Source organism: Pyxicephalus adspersus, chromosome Z (assembly GCF_032062135.1).
Source record: "Pyxicephalus adspersus chromosome Z, UCB_Pads_2.0, whole genome shotgun sequence".
Taxonomy (NCBI): domain Eukaryota; kingdom Metazoa; phylum Chordata; class Amphibia; order Anura; family Pyxicephalidae; genus Pyxicephalus; species Pyxicephalus adspersus.
The window spans coordinates 73,176,562-73,201,403 of record NC_092871.1 but is presented as its reverse complement, the minus strand read 5'-3'; the positions used below and the strand labels follow the sequence as shown (position 1 = coordinate 73,201,403).

Below are 24,842 nucleotides of genomic sequence, written 5' to 3'. Positions count from 1 at the left end.
CAAATAATTACACAGAAATTGTCCAAAAACTCTTGGAGAGCTACAAAATTATTAGTTGCAAAATGAGCATCAGGGTGCATTTTCTGCATAGCCATTTTTCTAACTTCCCGGAAAACCATGGTGCAGTCAGTGATGAGCAAGGTGAACGATTCCACCAAGATTTGAGGGGTCACGCAAGGACGGTATCAGGGTAGATATGATGTACATATGATAGCTGACTCTTGTTGGAGCATCCCGCGGGATTGTCCTAACACCGAACACTCAGTGTTATTCTAAATTTTTATCTTAAACACTTACCCGATTCATTTTCAAATGTTTTACTGTAAAAAAAATTGTCATAGAATAACAATAAATCCTTTGTATAAACAAAAGAAGTTTAAATAAACAGTACATTTAAGTTATTTCATTATTCATTATTTACATTGCATGTAAAATTTGTAAGTTCTTTTTACAAAAATGGATGTGACCCTGTATTGTAAAACTGGATATGATACCAAAAAACTGTGGTCATTTCTGGATTCATGACCCAAAAATTAATGAAAAAAACAAGTGTGAGATCTAACTCAACAAAAAAATGATTTCCCCAGTATTATTTATTTGGACTTATTTTTATAACATTATCACTGTGATCAATATGCTAAAGAAGATTACAATGTAATCTGCTTTTAAGTTTCCCATTAGGCCACTTCACTGGCGTAACGTACTGACACTTCAGGCATCACATTGACCAAGCCAAGGATGCGATGCAGAAGCTGGCCAGGGATCGCTGAATAACGCCACTGCATCATGGGCAGCAGGTAGGATTTTTTCTATGCTAACCCAAGTGTGCCTCAGGGTTACCGTTATTGGTACAAAAAATTCACCCTGAGCCACACTAAGGAATACTGCCAGGAGTTTTAAACCAGTGCTCACCAACCTTTCGGACCACTTAATCCACGGGATCTGGACCACACATGCACGGGGAGCCATGTGTCACTCAAAGGAGAAGAAGCTTCCCCAGAGTGACATCATGATGCCAGAACCTGCCCACTCTCCTATCGCAGGCTTAGACCTGCTTGCTAAATATTCTGGGGGGACAGTAGCGCAGGGCTGTGGACACAACAAAATCTTGGCACATCATTGCATTCATTTGGTTTGCAACAGTCTCAGTGCTGCCCTTCCAACTTCAGTGTGAATTGCTTGCCTTGATGGATTTTAGTGACGCCTATTTCTGGTACCCATCTGTTGTCATCCACTTTTACCCTGCCTTGCTATTGGGAGGGGGACAAGAACATTTTTTTTACATTTCCTTGTATTTGCACGTGCATTCTGGGGTTCACATAGTTTTGTTTTTGACCCTCATCTTTTTAGAAGTATGTGGAGTATTTCATTTTCCTCGGTTCAACATTTTGGCCAAGTTAGGACAGGTCCATGAACCATATCTGGTGATTTCCCTACGACGGGGCAAAAATCTTACCTGTGTACATAGCCTTATTGGTGAAATCACCTACTAACAGTAAGGCTAGCTTAGGGAATAATGTCAGAAATACCACCAGTCTCAATTCCAGGATGCAATGTTAACTGTGTCCATAATCCAATTAGATATTTGCAACAAGGAGTCTTGTATTGAAAGAATATTAATATACTTGATTTGACCATCTGCATATTAGCTGACCTGAATTTAAGATAGTGGAAAGTGTGATTGATGAGCTTCCAAAACCATGTGTACAAACACATCTGGTGATTGCATTGAAAAAAACCAACATAGTCTGTAGCAAGATGCAGTATCAAAATAGTAACAAAGATTTTTAAAAATTACTTTAATACACAGATGACAGCCAAATAAGTTTGTATCTACTTTAATTCTAATTTTGATTTATACTTTTCTTTCGACACAAGATGTAATAGAAGCTGTACCCACCATATTTATTGTCCTACTTTAAGCATCATTGGGCCTTTTTTCTGCTGATCTCAGCTGTCCATTGTCATCCTGTATTTGCTTTGCTTTCTTCCAGTTAAGTAGTCTCTGCATCATGTGAAGGCATTACCTAGGCCAGGCAGTGTGCAGGAATGTAATAATTTGGCTTTGCTGAGGTATTTTTCATAATTTGATGCCATTTCTGTTTTGTCAAAATATCTTCTGTTTTGAATATGATAATTTACTTTACTTTTATTACTAATTAATTTACCCTGTAAGAATGCCAGAAGGGCCCCACTCATGTGTACAAGGAAGGAATTAAGAAAATGTATAGTCTGAAACCTTTGGAAACAAAGCTGCCTGTGTCCTTTAGAGTTTTCATAATAATGGGCACAACTATGTTTTTTTTATAGCTTGGAAAGATTGGAGACCAATGCTTGCAGGCCAGCTTGGGTTTTTCAAGAAAAGAGTATAAAAAAGTATATTCCTGATCAGGGACTTTATTGACATGATCATTAGGTATCGTTTTATTAATACCTGCACAATAAAATATTGAAAATAAGCATTTAAAATGACTTAAACATTTTAGAGCTTTTAAAACTACAGTGTTAAATGAGTAGGTGTTGCTCTTTGTTTCTGTTTCAGGGTGTTTACTTGTGAATTACGTTTACAAGTGAATTACGTGAATAAAAAAAATGTTTTCTAATCTAGCATGTATTGTAACTAAAGTAAGGGGTGAGTTCTATAAAATATTAACTAGACAGGTTTGTAAATGTTTACCTGGAACACATTTTTTTTGCTAAATGTATATTATATATACTAGTTGGGGTAGACTTCAGATGATTTAGGCCAAATAGTATGTTTTCACAAGCAAGTATGTTGCTCAAGAAAAGGGAAAACCAAAATCACACTGCACCAGTGCAAGATCTGACAATGTATCTGAGGATTTAATCCTGGTACCTAACCGCAGTCAATGTAGCATTCGTTAGTGCATAAAGGTTTGTGTGTATGCCATGGTTAAATCCCCCTCCCTAAACAATTGCTGGCCCACTTCCTTACTGGTCTTGCTGGATTTTCACCATGGAGTCTTCAGACTTTCAGATCTGTCACATGTGCTCAATGTGAACCTGCTCTAACCCAGCTTGTCTCCTGGTATCTATTTTCTCTATACTTCTGAGACTATGCAAGCTTTCTTGTCTCATACTAAAGAACCTGGACTACCTGCACAACCCGAGTGTGCTGCAGGTATTTCCCTATGTTACAGTATTACTACTAGAAAGGAATTTAGAAAAATGCAAGACTGTAACAAATAAGTCTTGAATATTGGAAGAGAAATGGCCTGTGGTAAAATGAATCCCTCTTTGGGGGTTGGCTTGTTGTTGCTTTCATTTGCACAGAAATTGAATCACTATCACTTATGCTTCCAAACTAGACAGACTGATATCCTAGAAGTTTATTGACTTGGTGTTTGCACTGTGCTGGATGAATATTCCCTTATTTTTTTTTTTTTAATTACAACTATTTTATTGAAGATCCGGTGTAGAGAAAGTATACAACTCAACAACCCTCCAACAGCTCTTATTTTTCTTTAAATATATTTGGGCACAATATTTATCAAGGGTGGAGTATAGGCCTAATGCCTGTGTATGAAAAGGTTAACCACTTGTCCAAATTATTATTTTTTTTTTTTTTGCAGCTAATATATTACCTCCTTTTAAACATCCTTGATGATTGTTTCTTTTTACGCTTATGTGCTTGTTAGTGTTCATCTTTATACTTACTAAAACAATATAATGTAAGGTATTCATGTATAGAGAACTAAATTTATTGGCAAGTGGTGAGCATGCTGATTTACTTGGAGAACAACTTGCTGATTATGGCACATACTTGCCTTGTGCTGTTGTTGCCTGCAGACATCCAGGACCTGTCATCGCGGAAGTATGGTTTTTAAAACAATTCCAGTGTTCTCTGCAGAAAATTTTCAGCCAGGTGGGGGAAAGCTGTAGCTGGGTGTTAAAAAAGTGGACAGAGCAAAAAGCAGCAAATGTAGTGCTTCCAAGTTATTTATGTCAGTGTTCTACCTTTTCCTGTACTTCGTTTCAACTTTCTAATGCCTGGTATTATGCCCAAACTGTTCAGGGCTGTGTATTTTAATCCAACTCCCTAGTGTTCTATGTTTTAACCGTGTAATCTCTTGTAGTAGTGTAACTATGCGATCAATGTGATCTAACAAGTTAGGCTTAGTTCACATTAGATGTACAAAACTGGGCCATTTACCCCTCCTAAGTGACTACTTAGCAACAGCTAGGGATTGGTAACTGGTGGTAACTGCTAGGCACCAGGGATTGGTAAGAGGCGGTAAGTGCTAGGCCTTTTCAGACCTACCAGCCCCCCCCAAAAAAAAAAAAAACAAAAACAAAAAAAATCATCACTGTCCATACTCTGTGGGCAAAACAAATTGCAAAACTGGTGACATTTATACACCAGCAGTATGATAGCTGTGTGTGTAAAGTCTGCTTGCCATATTCTGCAGCCTAACAACTCACTGTGGTCAAACCTTCATATCTCCTAAATTGTTGGTACGCAGGGGACTTTTAGGCTACTAATAACTAAAAATTTCTTTAAAGAATATCAAGATATGGGGATTACAATTTTAAAAACTTGAGGAATAAACGTTTGGGTTGCTGTTTCATAAGAAAGGGCACCTAGTAGCCAAAAATTTAAAATGCAAATAAGGACCCCCAGGGGCCACTTACATAGCAAGGAGCATTGGGAGTGGGGCCCATTAAAAAAAATTTTTTACCTTTCACGCTACGCTACATATACTGTTTCTGTTTCTTGAACCCCAAATTATCAGAAATGGGAAGGTGCAGGAAACTGAAAATGTAGGTGCAAGTGGGGGACACTTGTATAACCCCCCCCCACTTTAAATTTTTTTTAGCATGGCATCATTAGAACATAATAAACCTCTGCCTATCAAATCCACCTTCCATGGTACACATATCTGTCCACTTCCCTACTTTGAAGCCTAATTTCCCTAGAACAGAGAGGTACAGGTAAACAAATATATAGGTGCAAGTGAGGACACTGCCAAGTGAAGACACACTGCCCTGTTACATATGACTGTACACTACCAGTACCTGAGCCACTATTTGATTTTGATGGGCAGAGTTTTTTATGCTCTAATGATGTAATTGTGATAAAATGTTAAGGGGGTGTAATCCACAGATGTTCCCCACACATTTTCAGTTTCCTATACCTCCCCATTCTAGAGAAATTGGAGTTCAAGTGTTAGAAGTGGGCAGTAATGTGTAACAGGGCCATAGTAATGAAAGTTTTGTGTGTGCACCGCGGCAGATGTCCGACCGCGCTGCCCCGGCATTTTCGAATGAAGATTTTTTTTTTCTTTTCCCCAGACTCTGTACTAGGCCGGATAGTAGTGAGCCGGATGAGGTGAGATGCTATTGTACTTTTGAAACAGAAACCCCAATGGTTTCATCAATTTTTTACACTTGTTATTCCTATCATCTGGGGCATGAAATTGTGATTACTAATAGCTGTTGACGTGCAGTTACACACAGCTGATGACATCATTACACACACCCACTGGGGCAGAAACATTGTTACACAATGTTTTTTGAGAAGACTCAGCACAGCTAGAGAATGGGGGAGGAACAGCCTGTGTTCCTTTATCATCCTAGCTGTGCCCCCCCCACAGGCTCTTTATCAGCTGGAATCCTCTGAACAGATGACAGCTGAGAATGGAGCAGCCTCTCTTTTGTCGTTTCAGAGGATAAGTGCCGGGCGGAGGGAGCAAGGCAGCCGGACGCCCCCCACCACCACCAAAAAGAGGTTGGGGAGAACTAGGAATTCTCGCCCTATCCCATTGTGGTCTCAAATTTTCATGCTGATTTATTCAGTAGTAGTGGCACTTATTTAATTACTTTAATTATTTAAGTTAATTATTATTTTACTGCTAAGAAGATGCTTTATCTTTATCTTCCAATCAAATTGTCAGAAGCAGTGCCCAACTTGTTTTGGCACTCAACAGTCCCCCTTTTTTCAAGGTTGTTCTTCAAATGCCTGTTTTATGGGTTAATGTATCGGGTTTGGGAAGCAAAAGTTTCACAAACACCTGACCTAACATATCTCATTATTAAGCCCTTTCACTGATTTTGATTGACTGATTTTATGCTAAACTCTGAACTTTGTGGCTTCACCTGAACTTTCTTCTTAAAGTAGTCATATCTCTGAGATAATATGAATGCTGCTATTGACAAACTCATTCTAAAAATGCTAATTGCTTAGATGTAAATCTGATTTTTGTTTTCAGTAGCTTTAGTCACACTCCTGAAACCAACAAGTATTTAACTGTAGCAATTAGCTGAAAACTCAAGCTACATACTTATTCTCCCTGATTCAGAAGGTATTTAAGTCAATAGATCAGAACATTAACCAGGTAAGCTGTTTGTTTTAGAACCAGGTTAGTAAAGGCAGTTATTTCAGTGAAAGATCCGGTTCGAGACATATTTGTGTACTTTCTGTTTGCTAAATTATTGTGTCAGTGTCAAATCGTTGTTTTTTTATTTGTTGCTTTTTTGATACATCCGAAATCGGAGTCCAATTACTGAAATATTGGGCAAGCTGAAGATCCAGAGGACGGTTCAGAACAAAAATGGTATCGGCGATGCGATTAAGGAAGATACCAGTCTGTCATCGATCTGGCATTGATAGCTAGTGTTGGGTATCAGATTTTAAGTGGAAAACAACCAAGAGTAGATTGTAGTCTTACAAATGTTGGTATATGAGTTGCAGTGGCTAAAATTGGCAGTGTAGCAGCAATACAAGAAGCAAGCATAATACCTGTTCCTCACTTGAAATCTGATAGCACGATCCACTGATTCTCTTTTGATCACTGGTTATGTGTCTGTTTCACTCTCCTCACCCCTGATAAGACTTGTGATTACACAGCCTGCTCTTGAACTTGGTCCTGCTTCCAGATCCGAACAGTGTAACAATAAAGCAACACATTAGACATTGGCACAAATACACTCTGCTTAGGATTGGGTGCACTGATATGGTTTGAGAAGGAAATACAGAGCTACAGCTGAACTTGAGCAGATCTATAGCCACACATATTATGGAACAGAATTTTAAAAACAACCATTTTAAGTGGTAGAGTAAGAGCACCTTTGCCTACTTTCTGTGGTGACTGGTCTCGAGACTGACGCTTTGCTTTTCCAGTCAGGAAATTCCTGAGTTTTAAGTGAGGGAGCATGAGCTACTACACTTACAGTTACAATTACAGTCCTGGTTAGTCCGACATGCAGGTGGCCTTGTTCTGGGTACATACTGGGTTTATATGCGGTTAATCTGAAGGGGAACAGGTGGATCCTGCTCTATTAAACATTCTCTCAAGTGAATGGAATTTAGACAGCACCTCTGCACAACGTACATAATATCCTTTAGCGTATAATCCTGAATCAATTATAAAACCGCTAAATTTAAATAAAGTATGCATATAAATTTTTACAAATATTTGCCAAGTGAGTTTTATACTTTCATATGGTTGGTCTTGAAGCTGACATACAACAGTTGCATGTGTTTTACAGTCTAAAGAACATTGAAAAAAAAATGGGTGTGAATGTCAAGTTACATACCCTGTTTCCCCGATGATAAGACACTGTCTTATTTTTTTTTGAAGGCCAAAATATGCTCTAGGGCTTATTTTCAGGGGGATGCCTTATTTACCCATGAAGAAGACTACAGTACACAGTTATTGTTCAAAAAAAAAAAAAAAAAAAAAAAGGCAATGCTAGTCTGTCTTTTGGGGAGATAGTACTCAGGAAAAGTGTTTTGTTTGTTTTTTGTTTACCAAGCAGATGCTGCTGTTGGAATGTTTTCCATTATGCCTTGTTGTGCTTACAAAGCATAAATAAGACATCTGCGGAGAGCAAATGTTCAGAATTACCAATGGGGATTAGAAAAGATAGACCTTTTAGTGAAATATATGGACAAGACGCATATCCAACAATGAGGCAATGTTGACAAGAATGGTTTGTGTTTGAACTCAATTACATCAATGAAGGGTATTGGTAAATCCTTTTGGTATCCTAAGCAATTTATTTCAGATTAATCAATATTAGAATATATTGATCACTAATGTTTTGAACGATTTGTCAAATAGATGAGATTCATCAATTTACTTTGATGTCAGTCCTGTGATTCCGGAGAAAGCAGACATTTATGAAAGATTCAAGAAGTTAGGACTATCTCGTATTTGTACATTGGCACAATTGTGATAAAGATGAGAAGGCATGCTTCATATTATTAATGTATAAATAAATAATGGTTTTACTGAAGATTTATGTTATAATGTGAATTAAGAAGGTACCTCAAAAGTCCATATTAATATACCAAAATTGTTTATAAACCCAATAAGTTTCATTCAAACACCCCTACAGATAAACGCTTATATTGAACGAATGATGAGTGATGAGGGATGTTGTATTTAAAGCAAAAATATCTAAGGCCTAGTGTTTTTTTATAACTGACATGAGTGGTATCTTTGTGTCAAGGTCAAAAAAGCTTTTTAAGACACTCAAAAAGAAGGTTGTGGATGTTTGTGAGTCTAGCAAGGAATTATAACCGATACAGGGGTTTTCTTTTTAGTTGTGCACATTTTCAATGACTAAGGCATACCTCATGTACACACCTCCAAGGGTTCTCATCTGACAATCGGTTCAGGGCCGATATCAGACGAAAATCTTGCGTGTGTACAGCGCCCGTCGTCCATCCTCTGAACGACCGTCCTGGTGGATCCATAGACGTTGGACGAAGAACGATCTTAATCGAAGTAAAGGGGGAGAGGGTGCAGCAGGGTGCTGCGCCGTCATTCTCCCCCTCCTCTCTTCATAGAGCAGAACCGTGCTGTATGTACAGCACTCGTTTATGCATCGTGCAGTCATTAGTCGTTGGAAAGGATCCTGAAAGATCCTTTCCAACGACATCTATTGCACGTGTGTATGCAGCCTAGACTTTGTCGAGGACTGGCTGGCGCAGTAATTTCATCTTTAGAACTTAAAATGGCATTTGTCTGGTTTAACATACAATGACCACATCTGCAATTTGCAGTCCAGTCTTGGGCACCAGTTCACAAAAAGGACATTGTGGAATTGGAGAGAGCGCAGAGAAGGGCAACTAAACTAATAAAAGCAATGGCAGAACTCGGCTATGAGGAGAGATTAGCTTGAATTGAATCTATTCTTCCTTGAGAAGAGATGATCACCCTGTTTAAATATATAAATGGTTCATATAGAGAACTCTTACCAACTATTCACTTTCATTCCAAAGGACAAGAGGGCACTCTTAACGTCTGGAGGCAAAGAAGTTTAAGCTCCTGATAAGGAAAGGATTTTTTACTGTAAGGGCTGTGAAAATGAGGAATAGGCTCCCTCAGAAAGGAGTAACTACTAAAGATTTCTTTAAGAAAAAGCTGGATGCTTTTCTAGAAGCACAAAATATAACTGTGTACTTGAGCTTTAAAGTAAAGATAAGACACCAGGAAACATCCGATTACCTCATGGAGTTTTTTTTTGCCTTCCTCTGGATCAACTATGTCCATAGGGTTTTATATCTGGGATATGTTTATTTCCCTAGTGGTTGAACTTGATAGACTTGTCTTTTTCCAACCTGACTAACTATGTAAAACCTCCTTTCCAACTACTTAGCTGACACAGCTCTCATAAAAAAGTGAAATTGCGTTGATCCCTTTTGTATACTTATTAAAAAAAGGTCTTGTTACTAGAAGTAATAATGGTGTGGCAAGTCTACATGACCTAAATCTCCATATGTAATGCTGTCTGTATTGTAGCTCAGGTGTGTGTGCTAACCTGCGGGACCTACTCCTTTCACCCTTTAGGGAACTGGTTTATTCCTCTAATTGCAAATTGTTAAAAATTCACCTCGACCTTGAATACATTTGTTACTCTTTTCCCTGCACATTGTCTGTAATGCCCTGGATGCAATTCCATCCCAGTAATCTCTTCACTTTAGTTAAGATACAATTCCAGTTAATCTCTTGACGTCCAGTAATTATGCTTTATAGACAACATTTTTATCTCAACGGCTTCTCCAATAACCCTAAAGAAACCCATATTACGCAGCGCTGTACAAAGTCCATAGTCATGTCACTAACTGTTGCTCAAAGGAGCTCACAATCTAATGTCCCTACTATAGTCAAATGTCATTAATGTAGTCTAAGGTCAATTTTAGGGGGAAGCCAATTAACCTAACTGCATGATTTTGGGATGTGGGAGGAAACCCACGCAGATACGGAGAGAACCAGCAAACTCCATGCAGGAGTTGAAGTTGAGCCAAAAATTGATCTTTCAACAACATAATGATCCACATAACACTAGCATAAAGAATTGGCTCATAGAAACATTTTTATTGCCTAGCATGATCAAAGGTCGCATTAGGAATTGAACTGGGTTTTGAAACAGGCAACTTATGCATATAAGTGTAAAAAAAATGTATAAGCTTTGTGTAACAAGAAATTTTGCATTAGGAGTGGTCAAAATTCACAAAGGTAAATGTTAAAGACAATTTTAGACTGGCTGGTAGTTGGCTGTAATTTAAAAACAAAATGCCTACAAAAAATAATTTGCACTAAAGGAGGTAATATTCTTCAAGCTTACCATTTACAGAGGTCAAAGGTATACTTACTTTTTCCACGGAACATTATTTTATCAATTGGTACTTTTGAGTGAATCATTTTAAATACTGAACTACACTGAATATTTATTATTTGCCAGGTCAGCATTTAAATATACAATAAACATGCACACTGTGTATCTATAATATTTTATTTTATCTTTTGATTTCTAATATTTGTGTGCATTATACAAAAATTAAGTAAAGGAAACAAAATGTATGCATAGATGCATTTCAATGAAAAGAACTGTCTGCCATTAACAAATTTACATTTACCTCTCTAACATTGTTCTCCCAGTGCACCTGCTTCTTTTTAATTTTTTTTTATTGCAGTTTTTAAAATTACTTACCAAAAATAACTGACATTATTAACATAGAATTCCAGTAAAACCAGTATTGAACAATCTTGACCAGTGTAGGAAGGGGTTAGAACCAATTTACATAAGGAAAGAACAAGGGGGATAGTAAAGGAAGGGTCAGGGGCTATGGGTTTTGTACGTTTTATGTAATACAATTTATTAGCTTACAAGGACCTCATTCAATCAAGTCGTCAAGGAGCATCTCCACAATTGGCGAGCTTTAGTAATTCCCATTTATTTATACAGTTAAGATTGCAAGGTTAGATACTTCTCTGTATTCAGGAGACTCCTGAAACTGTAACCAGTAGAACCGGCTGTTGCGGAACCTCTCCTCTGTGCTGTGTAGGGAAGTAAAGTCTTCCATGAGAATGATTTTATTTATCTTGTGGATCTTCAATCTTATAAATAGTGGATGTGGTTGTTTCTACAATAGTGGTATACAGGCTCTAGCTGCATTAATCATTTGTCTGATAACCGACCTATGGTACGTTTTTTCAGGGTTCTGTCACTGTGTTGGAGAAGGAGAAAGGCTGGATCATCCAACACGTAGGTCATTTACCTGCTTCTCCTTAAGCCTCATACAGACGTCTCATAGACATCAGAGGATTGTTGCTGGAAAAGATTTTTCATGATCTATTTTCAGTGATGAATTAACAAGCACTATTTTGTTGAATGGAGACAGGAGGGCAGAGAATAGGCAAGCAGCACCCACTTGTGCTGTCTTCCTTAGTAGTGTATGACAGGTGTTCAGCAATCTGAAATGGTGCATTGATAAATGATATTGGGGCAATGCTGTACACATGTCAGTTATTCACCCAAGATTTGCACGACTGTTCATCTCCGGCAGGAATCATCTGGTATCTGTACTTGGCTTTACTTCCTCTACAATATGCCTTCAAAGATGAAAGGAGAATTGTTCTTCTGACTTTTCTTTTTAGTTCTGGCTTTTTTATTGACTCATGTTTAAAATGTACTAAAAATGTGTTATCCTTGACTGCTTGATGTACAGGGGACCTGGTTCGAGCTTTCCATGCCGCCTTCCGGAATTCTCCCGTCAACTCCAAAAACCAGTTAGTAAAAGTAAGAGCCAACTTTCCAATTTACTGAATTAGGTGTTGAAATAGAAAGAACTATATCTCCCTGATTTCATATTCTTAGGCAAGTCTAAAATTATTAATATATTTTAATGTCACGTATGTAATATTACGAGTCTTTCTATCTTGACCATACTGGCTTTAAACTACAAAAAGATTTTGGCTATTAATGCTTCAAATTGCTTTCAAAGGTACAGTACTTCATACGTTTACAATGCACACCTGACAAAAAACAAAATTTCGATCACTTGCATTCATAATAGAACAATCAGGACATTTTTCATTGATTGAACTTTAAAAGCATTTTAAAACAATACACTGATATGGCTTTGCTTGTTTCTAAACTCCTACCCTTCTCCACTCAGGAACGAACCCAGGCAGTTGTACTTAAAGTCCTGACATCATTTAAAAGTAATGAGATTGAGCAAGCAGTGAAAACACTGGATCGAAATGGGATTGACCTGCTTATGAAATACATCTACAAAGGGTTTGAAAAGCCTACAGAGAACAGCAGCGCTATATTGCTACAATGGCATGAAAAGGTATGTAAATTGGAGCAGAATAGAAACCTTGAAAATCTAGGTGGTAACATGAAACAATACCTGTAGCATCACACTAGTCACTGTCCTTGGAGGTTTTGACTGCAGTTTTTTTATTTTATTTCCTCCTATTAATCCTGCCAGCAACACACTTCCTGTTAATTTGTCATTGTTTTTACCCTGGGACTAAAAGTTTGTTATGGCTATCTAACACATCAATTTTTATTTATCACTTTAACAAAATTGTGAGGCTTTAGTACAGGGATCAGCAAACTTTTGGGACTACTAGGCTGTTTCAGAAAGTCAAAAAGGCATACTGGGCCAAAAGAAACAAGAAAGTGTCCAAAGAAAGGTTTTTTTTTTCCCAACTGTGACTGCAAGCGAGCAGCCTCAGTCTTCCGCTCCTCTGTGGTGTCTCTGTATGCATGCGCGTGCTTGGCATCGAAATGCCACTTGAGACTCGACTGCTTGAAAGTGCTGTTGATGTCGTCTCACACTAAACACAGGGCTTTGTTGCCGCGTTGGACGAAAAATACTTGGTCAGTCCATTCGAGGTTGAAGACACAACGTTCAAGGTCAACCTTCCAAAGACTGGTAGCTGTCCGTTACTTCTGCTTTTTAGGCATAGTAACTTAACACAACAGGTTAACTATGAATACATTAAGATTTTGAAATGGAGGGATGTGATTTCACACAGTTGTATATAATGAGATTATGAAAGATGGGACCCTTATGGTGATCCAAGTAGATTTTAGTTTTTCTTTATTTCTTATTTGCTTTTGTTTGGACAAAGGGAAATAGTAACAAATTCTTCTCAACCCCTAACTCCTACATTGTAAGCTCTTCAGGCAGGGTCCTCTCCTCCTTTGTCACTGTATTCGTCTGTCATTTGCAACCCCTATTTCCAGCGCTGCATAGGATGTTGGCGCTGTATAAAACCTGTTTAATAATAATATTTACTGCAATTTTTTTAAAACTTAATTTTGAAAAGAGGACTGTTAGGTGCTATTTAAATTCCATTGCCATTTGTGTCCCTATTTCCTTTCACCTTTTTTTCATTACAGGAAGTATTGACATTTTTTAATTAGGTACAGCTACAGACTTTTTTTTGTAAAATTAGGACTGCTTAGAACATTTTGTCAATATTTTTCATCCCTGGCCCATTAAACACATCCTCTGTTCCTTTTGAGCATCACAAGGGGAAGGAAATAACACTACATTACAAAAAAATTAATATTGTCTGCTACTTGGTCTAATCCATGTGTCCTATACTAAAACAAGTGCGCTGAATCCAAATCTGATGTCTGATTCTGCTTAGGACATCAGGATCTTAGGTTAATTACGCGGTGGCTATTCTTTCACTTTGTATTGGTTGCTGTCATCACGACTGTTTCACGGGCACAGAAAACACAAAAATTTTGTATATCCTGATTACAGGCCAAGGAGTGCCACCACCCTCAGGTCACCACAAACGTTCCACTTGTGTTCTGAATAGTAAATCAATTTCAAAATGACCTCCATGGATTTGTATGTTTCTTTCATTCCCTCGGCATAAGCAAGAGGAACAAACAAAGTTTTTTGTTACCTTTATGCAGCAATACAGCTTTCAAACTTGCTTTGCTGAAGTCTACAAACAATCTCCACTGCTCTGGTATGTATTCGCAACCTAACTTTATCATCAGACCACTCACGTTGGTACAGAAGCAAATGTCATTTTCCAGCTTGTAATAACCTGCGAAAGTGTGAAATTGATGTTCCTTTTTGTAGCAAATTCCACTCCTTTTATCTGGATGCTAACAGTTCAGACTTCTCTTTCAGACAGGTCCCTTGCTAGATCATCTAAATCTGATTGGTTTATAAAATGTGGCTCACCCTCTTCAAATTGGGCTTCATAACATTCATTACCATCGACATCATCCTCCTGTTCCTCATCCGACATGTCACTGTCAGTAACAACAGATGAAGGAGCAAATGGCACTGGGTTCTCTGCATCATGTTGCACTGGCTTCAGAGCAGATTCACAATCAGGATAGACGATTTTTGATTTAGTCTTCTTTGAAAACCCAGCAATTTTATTCATACAGAAGTAGCAGTCCGAGTGATAGTCTTTTGGCTAACGCTAAACCATAGGCACAGCAAAAGGCATTTTATTCCTTTTCCCATTCAACCATTGTGTTAGGCCAACGTAACACACCTGACAGCAGATATGAGGTGCCCAGCTTTTATCCTGATCTCCAATTTCACATCCAAAGTAATACGTGTAAGCAAATCTCACCCTCTTAGTAAGGTTCTTGCGTTGATCACACGGGGTAGATTTGCCACAAATGTAGCAAAAATTGTCTGGTGTATTAACACAGCTGTGCCTACTCATCTTTAGCTTAAAACAGACTCACTATGACCTAGCTGTACTATCCAATAAGATGGTTTCGCACTAGAGACAAGCCCTTGGTCCACCTCGCCTTATATACCTACCGTATTTTTCGGACCATAAGACGCACTGGACCATAAGACGCACCAGTTTTTTAGAGAAGGGAAATGAAGAAAAAAAAGATTCTGAAACAAATAGTGTCCTAAAATATTTTATGTGCATTAAAAACCAACATCACAGTCACGCTGAACAGGAGACGGGACAGCAGCTGGGAAGGATACATTTTGATACATTTGGACCATAAGACGCAGGGACTTTTTCCCCCCACTTCTGGGGGAAAAAAAGTGCGTCTTATGGTCCGAAAAATACGGTATTTCTGATGTCAGCTCACTGACTTGACCGGACATGCCCAGCCGCTCCTTGATAATGCATGCCACCAGGGGATGTGCTTCAGCTGAGGCGGCAGCATGCATAGTGGTATGGCCAGTTTAGACAAAAAAATGAAAACAATAAGGTTTTATTTATTGTTTTTTTATCAAGTAGCTATAAAGTAGTAGCATAGCATGCAAAAAAATCAGGAACAGGAACTTTACCAGTTTAAAGATATAAACCACATTCTTTGGTAATTTTAAAGCAAGAACAAAGCTTAATTACATGAACAAAAACAAAAGCTGGAAAACCTAAAACAGTTTATATATTAAACTTGGATAATAATTGTAGAGTAGAACAGCGTTAAATGCAATCCAAAACTAACTCAGTGTAGTGTTGTTCTAAGAAACAGAATTCCTTCTGCCAAGATCCTCTTTCATAGAAGCTCTTAAATCTGACTTGAATATTTTAGAGCTGAAAATAGTCTTTCAACACTGACTTGGGTGGGTGGCATTGCTGTTCTAGCCACATCACTAATAATCTTGGGATAAACAAGGATGACTTCTTCTACAGTCAGTTTCGACGAGGGATCATATTTTTCAACTTCTTTTAATTCTTTAAAAAAAACTCCTGCTAGAATCTCTTAATGGACATTTTCTGGTCGTAAATCTTTCGCGCATATGCAAGGTCGCTTTACTGTTGATTGTTCCATTTTGTCCAAGTAGGAATCAGTCTAATTCTTCATTTGAAGAGGATGATCCTGCTTAAAGCTTCATCCAGTGGTGGTGTTTCAGGTAGTAATCCCTTTTTGTTAACTGCTTCATCATAGAGGCCCTTTTTTTCAGCATCACTCAACAAAACTTGGCTCATTGAATCAACATAATTAGCAGCTAACAAAATTTAATTATCCAGTATTTTCTTCATTGACGATACAATGCCATCAGCTATTAACACTCCACTTTTGTTCATGCAATATATCAAGCTCTTCCATTTCAAGAAGAATTAACCAGGTGTTAAAATCTTCAGATTGCAAACTCTTGGTAACAGTAAAGGGGTTAGAAAGTAGATTTTCAAGTGCTTTTACTTGTGTCAAGTGGCTTTCAGTTAATCAAACATTTTCATTCTCTAGTTCTTCAAGACAGTATTTTATTTCAAGAAGTAAACGCTTTACTATCAAATAAGTGCTTCCCAAGCATGTTGTTTGATCCAAAATGGCTCCTTTTCCTGCACGTCTTTTCAAAATGGCATCTGTTTTAGGGGCACTGGCTGCAACAGTTATTTACTTGCCTCAATTTGCCAATTAGAGTAGCTGCATGATGATCTTTCAATCCATGATGCAGAGTATAAACAGCACAATACATTGGCACACATAATTGTTTACCATCCCTTGATTATGTAAAGTGCTCATAAACAGCAGACTTTATCATGTTTGTTGACAGACTTTTTTTCATTGTGAATGGGGTGCCGCTTTCACTAAAATATAAAATGTTTATACTAACTAGCATATTCTTTAAATTAAATACAAACATACACATAGTCTAGCACTATTGCAAACATACATACAACATGGCACTATACACACAAGCTATAGCTCTGCACTAATCTTAGACATAATTTGTACTATACAGAAAAACATGCACACAATATGCACTATACACAAACATTCATACATTCCTGCAACATACACACAAACATACACATAGCCCTCCAGTTTTATCCAGAAACATGCACACAGCCTCCCATCATAGTACACACAAGCAGCCATGCCGTTTTAAAATAAACATGAACACTTAAGCTGCATACACACGTGCAATTCTTGTCGTTGGAAAGGATCTTTTACGATCCTTTCCAACGATAAGAACCGCACGATGCATGAACGAGTTCCGTACATACAGCACCGTTCTGCTCTATGGAGAGGGGAGGGGGAGAGCGACGGATCCACAGATGATGAACAACGGGGGGCTGTACACACGCCAGATTCTCGCACGATATCTGGCCGAAGCCGATTGTCAGACGAGAAAAATTTGACCTGTGTACATAGCTTTACAGTTGAATCCAAAAAGCATTGCCTCCAAGTTCTTCTAAGCTCTTTTAGCACGCACAGGAAGTTGCGCAGATGCTGCTGCCTTTATCTTGTGTTTGCTGATGTTCTGCTGAAGACAGGGCAGTGGGAGGCTCTAGGGCCAGGGGGGCCACCTAACTAACTTCCTAGTATTAGGTGGTGTGCAAAATGATAATTTCAGCCCTAGATGGGAGCATATATGGGAAATGCAGACAGGACGCCTGAACACACATCAGGCCATAGCACTCACCTACACCTACATCATTACTTTTGTTTACACTCAAATGAACTTGTTAAACACACTATATCCAAAACAAAATGAAAACACTTTCTGTAATGTACATAATCCGGATAACAATAATGTGAATGTCAGGTTGTATATTAGCTCAGCTGAACTTCACACTAGTAGAACTACAACTATTCACTGGGCTTTATTCTTACATCAGAGAAATACTTTATTATGACTATTGTTTGTGAAATAGGACATTTGAACTTTCTGTATTTTTTTATTAGAATTTAAATTTATCGGGAGTCGGTACATTTTTATCCCACTCCCACTCCATGTACCCAAAATTATCTCCGACGCCTCGACTCCACAGCCCTGGTTATAATGTTCTCATGTAAATATACATTACCACAATATACAATATCATTTGAACAGCTATATTATGCCTATAACTTAAAATCTGTACAAATTCTGAGTTCAGATTTGGAATCCGCACACTCGATATCATGTAAATCACATGGTATTCCCAGTATCAAAATCGTTGTTGTGCAGTGTAATCTGAAAAGCTTCTTAGAGGTGTCACAGACCAGAATAACCACCATAAAAGTTGAGTCTCAACGTCATTGTACATAGAAGAGCTCCATCTTGGAATGTATAAAACAATAATAAATTGGACAGGTGTGCCTGAAGCCTGCCCATTTCTCTGTGAATTTACAGAAACACCAAAAGCCCAGCCCAGCTCAATGACAGTTGAATACCTCTGATTTGCCCCTTGAACAATCCAGCAAGCAAAACGTAAATGGCAAAAGTTCAAAACAATATTTTGCTGTTTTTTTTTAAAAGATGCATACAGTTCCTTTCACAGAACAAACACAATACAAACAATTCCCAGCATACTTACCAGTTTTCCTGATCATAAACGATGTGTGTGCTTGCAGGATACTGCTGTAGCAGTTAAGATAAAATACGAGGGGGTGCTGAGAAGTTCCTGGCTGGAGAGCCAGAGTTATGAAATAACACATATTCAACATATTCCCCCCCCTGAGACTGATTCACTTGTTACAGCGTATTTGCAGCTTTTCTAGACCGTTCAAATAAAAGTCCTTTGGTTGGGCTGCAAACCAGCTTTCAGCATCTCTTTGATGTTCCTTCAGGTGTTTTTTAAAATTGGGGAACAGATAATAGTCTGAAGGGGCCAGGTCAGGTGAGTAGGGGGGATGGTGGACCAATAGGAAACCCAGGGTGTTCAATTTGGCAGCCACAACATTGGACGTGTGCGCAGGATTGTGTGCACTGAAAAAAGATCCCTTTGGTCAACTTTCCATGGTGTTTCGTCCTAATTGCTTCCTTCAGCTGGTCCAGGAGGTTAGCATATTACTGTCCGGTGATACTAGAGCCCTGAAGTAGATAGTCCACCCACAGAATACCGCCTTTGTTCCAGAAAACGAACACCATAACTTTTTTGTAAACGATTTCTGGGTTTGGAACTTCTTTGGCCGCGGGGACCTGCTGTGGCGCCATTCCTTTGACTGTTACTTGGTTTCAGGATCATAGATGTGGAGATGATAGATGAGGTTTCATCCTCAGTCACTAACCCAGCCAAAAAGTCCTGTGCAGCTTCAAAATGGGCCAAAATGGCTTTTGAATGCTTCAACTCATTCCTTCTTCTGATCACTGTTCAAACATTTCACACCCACTTCGCTGAAAGCTTGCGCATGTCTAGGATAGTGGTGATAACAAACCCAACACGCTCCCGTGAGATGTAAAGTATCTGGGCTATCTTTTTTGTGGATATTCGCCAGTCCTCAATAATCAGCATAAGAACAGCATCGCAGGTTGCCGGGTCAGTTGAGGTTGGGGGTCGCCCACTGCAGGGCTCATCTTCAACGGTGAAATGCCCAGTTTTGCAACGAGATATCCAGGTTTTAAGTCCTGTAGGAAGGATGCTTCTCCCCCAGTGTTTGTGACATCTCTGTGTGAATGTCCTTTGCTAAGATTCCCTGGAGAAACAAAAACTTCATGACGGCCTGTAACTACGACGACGTGAAACTTGCTTGTGCCTCTGCCATCACAGCTTCTTTCAAAAAGGAAAAAAAGTTTTAAGAATTGCCAACACCCGATATTTGCAGTTAAATATAAGATATTAGGCTGTCATATGCCCCCACTCTCAGTTTTCTATTGCATCTGGAAGGTGGCAAGCCAGGAACTTCTCAGCACTTCTCAATATTGTACGCCATACTACAATGTAGGGGAACTGAGATACAACTGTTGGCCAGTCTATTCTGTTATATTGGTGTATAATTTTTATTTATATATAACAAAAAATTGTATATGTATGTGACAGGGTAAAATAGACACAAGTCCATTAAGTTCAACCCCCCTGCATATTTCAGAAAGAAACTATATGTAAAATTGATCCTTATAAAGGCAAAAAACTCTTATAAAACATGGGTAAATTACTCCCAACAGGGGAAAAAAATCCTTCTGGATTCCCTGAATCATCATTCTATGTAAACTTAAATACACAGTTATTTTCTGTGCTTGTAGAAGGAATCCTGATTTTTCCTAAAATAATCTCTAAAATGTGCTAAATTACATCCTGGGGGAGTCTTTTTCCATCATTTTCAAGACCTTTCTGTGAAATACCTTTGCAATTACCTTAAATATCCTCCTAGCTGAGCTCCCCCATATCTCCTATTAGTTTAGTTGCCCTGCTCTGCACAGCGTAAACCATGTGCAATACAGTTACAAGATGCTAGGAATAAAACTACAAAAAAAATCACTAAATTGAAAAAAAAAACACTAACTGTTCCTTGTTCACTACTGTGGAGATTGCATGCACCAGTGATTTTGCAAGAAATGTTCTTTAAGCTATTTTTACCCTGATAAGTTCTTTTATCCTCTCGTGCTACGGTGAAAGATGATTTAGGTAAACGTATATTTACCAGTAACCGTTTCAACGAATCTTTCAAGACAGCAGCTACTATCCACCCTTTTGTGGATGTACTTTGTATTGCACCTTTTGACTTAGAAGTAGTCCTTTACAAACAGTACCCTCTGCTGTTCTTAAAACTTTTGTTAAGGCAGCATCCAACCTTCCTAAAATGTTAGTTGTCTTGCCTTCAGCAAGCATAGGGTACATTTTGGTAAATGAAAGAAGCAAGAAATCACACTGTCCTGAAGCATTACTACCTAAAATAATTTTATTATGAAAACGTTGTTACACTCACATTAATCAGAAGGATGGAAATCATGTCCGTGGCCAGGCTCGTGGGAGCTCAGTGTCATTAATACTATAGCCAGTGTTATCGTTCTGTAATGGAACTCTTGGCTCTCATTGTGTCAGTCCTGGGTAGGTGGAAACCCTCCTATGTTCTTGACAAGGGTATGTAGCCTGCTTCATTCCCGTACTAAACATTTAAAGAATAGCAGGAATCTCCTTTACACATATACAGATTATGACAATATTGAAAATTCATTGAATAGTCAGGTGTTAAGGTTGTTGTGAGTGTGACTAGCAAAACAGTTGTTGGCCCATTTTGGAACAGGACCCCAAACGTATTGAAGCATGCTCCAAAACTAAAAACCTTTTTTCAGTAGTGCTAAAAACATATGGAACTATAATGATAAGTACTTGTCAATTGAAGAAACAGATGTTTGTCACCTAAATAAATCCATCCAAATAAATGTTAATACCAGTTTTCTCTAGTATAAATGTAAATATTTGTTGCCTACAAAATGCCATTACAAAACAATCTTGGCTTGTAATGGGAGTCGCATGTCCTGGAACAGCTCCACTTTATGTTTATGTCTCTGGGGTTAGACAGAACAGAGCTGTCAGTGTTTGTTACACTTTACATGAGGATACTTTGCCACCTACTGGTGGCCAACTGCCATGCATAAAAAGTAATTTTAAGTGCAGCTAAATAAACCCTGGGCATACTCACCTGTCCCTCTTCTGTTGCTGGTGCTGCCATCTTCTCCCTTCTTCTCTTTGACATTCTGATCTTCAACAATCTGGGATCGCTGGGATATGATGATGTAACTCTCATGCAAAACTTCATTCAATCCCAGCACCCACAAGGGAACCTGGGATTGACAGATATTTCTGACAACAGATAAGTTGCATAGCAAATTTTCTTTTAAAGCAAGTGACCCATGATAAACAACTCAAAAGTTCAAAATTTTTTAACCTCTACAGTGTTTTTCTCAGAATTTTTTTTTTTTTAGCCGGATGGCCAACAAGTGGGTGTGGCAAGATACAGCAAATTTAGTGCTCCTAGTTGTTTATGCCATAGGTATCCAGTAATGCCTAATATTGTGTTCTACCTACTCCCTATACTTTCTTCCAACTTTCTATTGCCTGCCCCCTTAAAATGTTCCATTTTTTTCCATCTTTTTTTGTTAAGCCCTATTAGTTCCATGTCGTGTATTGAAACCACACTTCCTAGTGTTCCCGTGTTTTTGTTAAGTAACCCCATGCAGTAGTGTAATAAATGTAATGTAATAAGTTAGGCTTAGTTCTCATTAGCAGTAAAAAAAAAAAAAACTGGGCTATTTACTGCTCCCAAGTGACTAGTTACAACTGCTAGACACCTGGGATAAATAACAGGTGTTAACTGATAGGCTTTTTCAGGCCTAGCTGTTTTTCAAGCAGTAGCAGTTCCGGGCATGGGAAAGCAGTAGATGCAACCTTACTACCAGTGTGAATTCAGTCAAACTTCAAATGGGCCCCGTATGGCTAAATCAAGTTGAAACACAACTTTTGTGGGTAAATAAATCAAATACCTCTAGCAATGAAAGTCTTTATTCTGTCAACAAATTAGGACCAGCGGGTCCTGCACTGGCTCGGCTTCCCCCTTTGTTTTGACTATTCTGGCCAACACCACCATCATTTCTTATTTTCTGGGTTCTTTCTCATATCACCTGATCTTAAACCATGCAGGTGTGAGATTAGGTGACATGTCTTCCTGAAAATTCCGATCTCGCTGTGCATGTCTGAGATTGAACACCTGTTTGCTTTCAACAGCCCCTGCTGATGTAGAATGAGCAGCTCACATTAATGCTTTAAGGCTGCAGGTTAAAATAATAGCTGGTATCCACCTCTCATCACTGCAGAGCATATGTTAGCTGATTGGGATGGGATATCCATTGTCTTGTTCTCCTCAATGCAGAGCACTTGTAAGCATATGAGGGTGTTCTATCTAAAAAAACTGCGTATGAAATATACACAGCCGGGTGCCAGTGTACAAGGTTACATGTATAATGTAATCGGCAGCACAATGTGATAGCAGTCTGTGTGAAAGCTGCTTGTCATATTATGCAGCCTAACAACTTTGTGGTTAAACCTTCCTATCTCCTAAACCTCTGATCCTAACAATCTTGTATTTTCAAGGGTACACAGGGTATCCTCATAGCTACTAGTAACCAGTACTTAGCCCCCGGTTTTAAAGAATTTTAAGATAAAGGGGTCAGAAATGTAAAAGCTTGTGAAAATTTAACATTGAGTTTGCTGTTTCAAAAGCAAGTGTGTATAGAAGCCTGAAATTGGAACCCCGAAGCCAATTGCATTGCAAGAAATATGAGCTTAGGGCTAACTCCCTCTAAAATGTAATTACTATGGCATCAGAACATGAACAACTCTACACATATTATTGCCAATCTCTAACACCAGTTTCTCTGGAATGGGGAGGTGTGGGAGGTTGAGGCATTACAGGTAGAGCTGTACGTGGGATTAAATAACACGCAATTAATTATTGGAGTCTGTTATAGGCCCCCCAGTGCTAAGGAAGAAATAGAGACTCATTTACTAGCACAGATAGAAAAAGCGGCAAAAACTGGAAAGTTACTACCTGGGCATTGTCTGGAGTAATGACACTACAGGAACAGCAAAAGGTAGAAAATGTATTAATTTATTACAAGATAATTTTATGGTACAGTTTGAAGACGTCCCAACTAGAAAAAATACTCTGCTGGACCTAGTTCTTTCTAACAATGCAGAGCTTATAATCGATGTGCATAAAAAAGAGAATTTGGGTATCAGTGACCATAATATGATTTCATTTAATGTAAGTAAACAGGAAAGATGAAAACATTTAAATTTAAGAGAGCAAATTTTGCATTAATAAGGGAAGCTCTCTGTGACTTGGACTGGTAGAGAATATTATCCTCAAGGAACACAGAACAGAAATGGGAATGTTTCAAGTCTGTTCTACACATGCACACTAAAAAATGTATTCCAATGGGTAATAAGTTTTAATTTTAGCCTCTTAAACTTATGTGGCTCACAGCTAATGTTAAAAAAGCCATAAAGCATAAGAAAAGGGCATTCCAAAAATATAAAAATGATGGATCACCTTCATCGTTTGAAAACTTTAAAGAATATACCAAAAGATGTAAAAAGGAGATAAAATGTGCAAAACTTCAAAATGAAAGACAGATTGCAAAAGAAAGTAAGGCAAACCCCCCAAATATTTTACAATATTTCAATAAGCAAAAAGATCAGATCTGAGCATGTAGGCCCCTTAAAGGATGTCTCTGGGTTGGTAACTGGGGATAAAGAAAAGGCAAATTTATTAAACACTTTTTTTTTTTTTTTTTTTTTTTTTTTTTTTTTTTTTAGCTCTGTGTACACAAAGGAACATGGCAGAGCTCAATTCCAAATTCATAATAGCAATGTCACTGACTTAAACGGTTCATGTAATGACCTGGATGTACTGTTTGATTGGGTGGCCAAGTAGCAAATGACATTTAATATAAATAAATATAAATTTTGCACTTTGGGGCTAACATGCATGCTTCATACTGTCTAAGGCAGGGGTCTTCAACCTGTGGCTCTGGAGCCGCATACGGCTCTTCAGCCTCCTTGTTGTGGCCTCCTTCGGAGTTAACAAAAGGAAAAAAAAGAATAATGGTTATTTACCGCGGCCAGCTTTGACACTTCCACCGGCGGGGTAAGGGAACACTCCACTCCCTCTCCTCCTTATGAATTGGGGAGAAGAGGGATTTCCCTTCCGGGGCGTCCCTTGACTTGAGAGAGTCCCTCGCTGATAGGAGTCCTGTGTTCCCAGGTGCTTACCCTGAAACAAACATCAAAGCACATCATACCCTGTTTCCCCGATTATAAGGAACTGTCTTATATTTTTTGAAATGCCAAAATATGCCCTAGGTCTTATTTTCAGGGGATGTCTTATTTTTCCATGAAGAAGACTAC

General features: G+C 38.4%; 1 protein-coding gene across 3 annotated transcripts in view; it reads left to right on the top strand.

Moving 5' to 3' along the window:
* The window catches only part of ARPC5L (actin related protein 2/3 complex subunit 5 like), a 92,426-nt gene that overhangs the window by 23,083 nt on the left and 44,501 nt on the right, over positions 1-24,842 (top strand). For all 3 annotated transcript variants that reach the window (XM_072431876.1, XM_072431875.1, XM_072431874.1), the window contains 2 exons: positions 11,980-12,051; positions 12,431-12,607. In XM_072431876.1, coding sequence (XP_072287977.1) covers positions 11,980-12,051; positions 12,431-12,607 — 249 coding nt within the window. The remainder of the gene's footprint in view (positions 1-11,979; positions 12,052-12,430; positions 12,608-24,842) is intronic.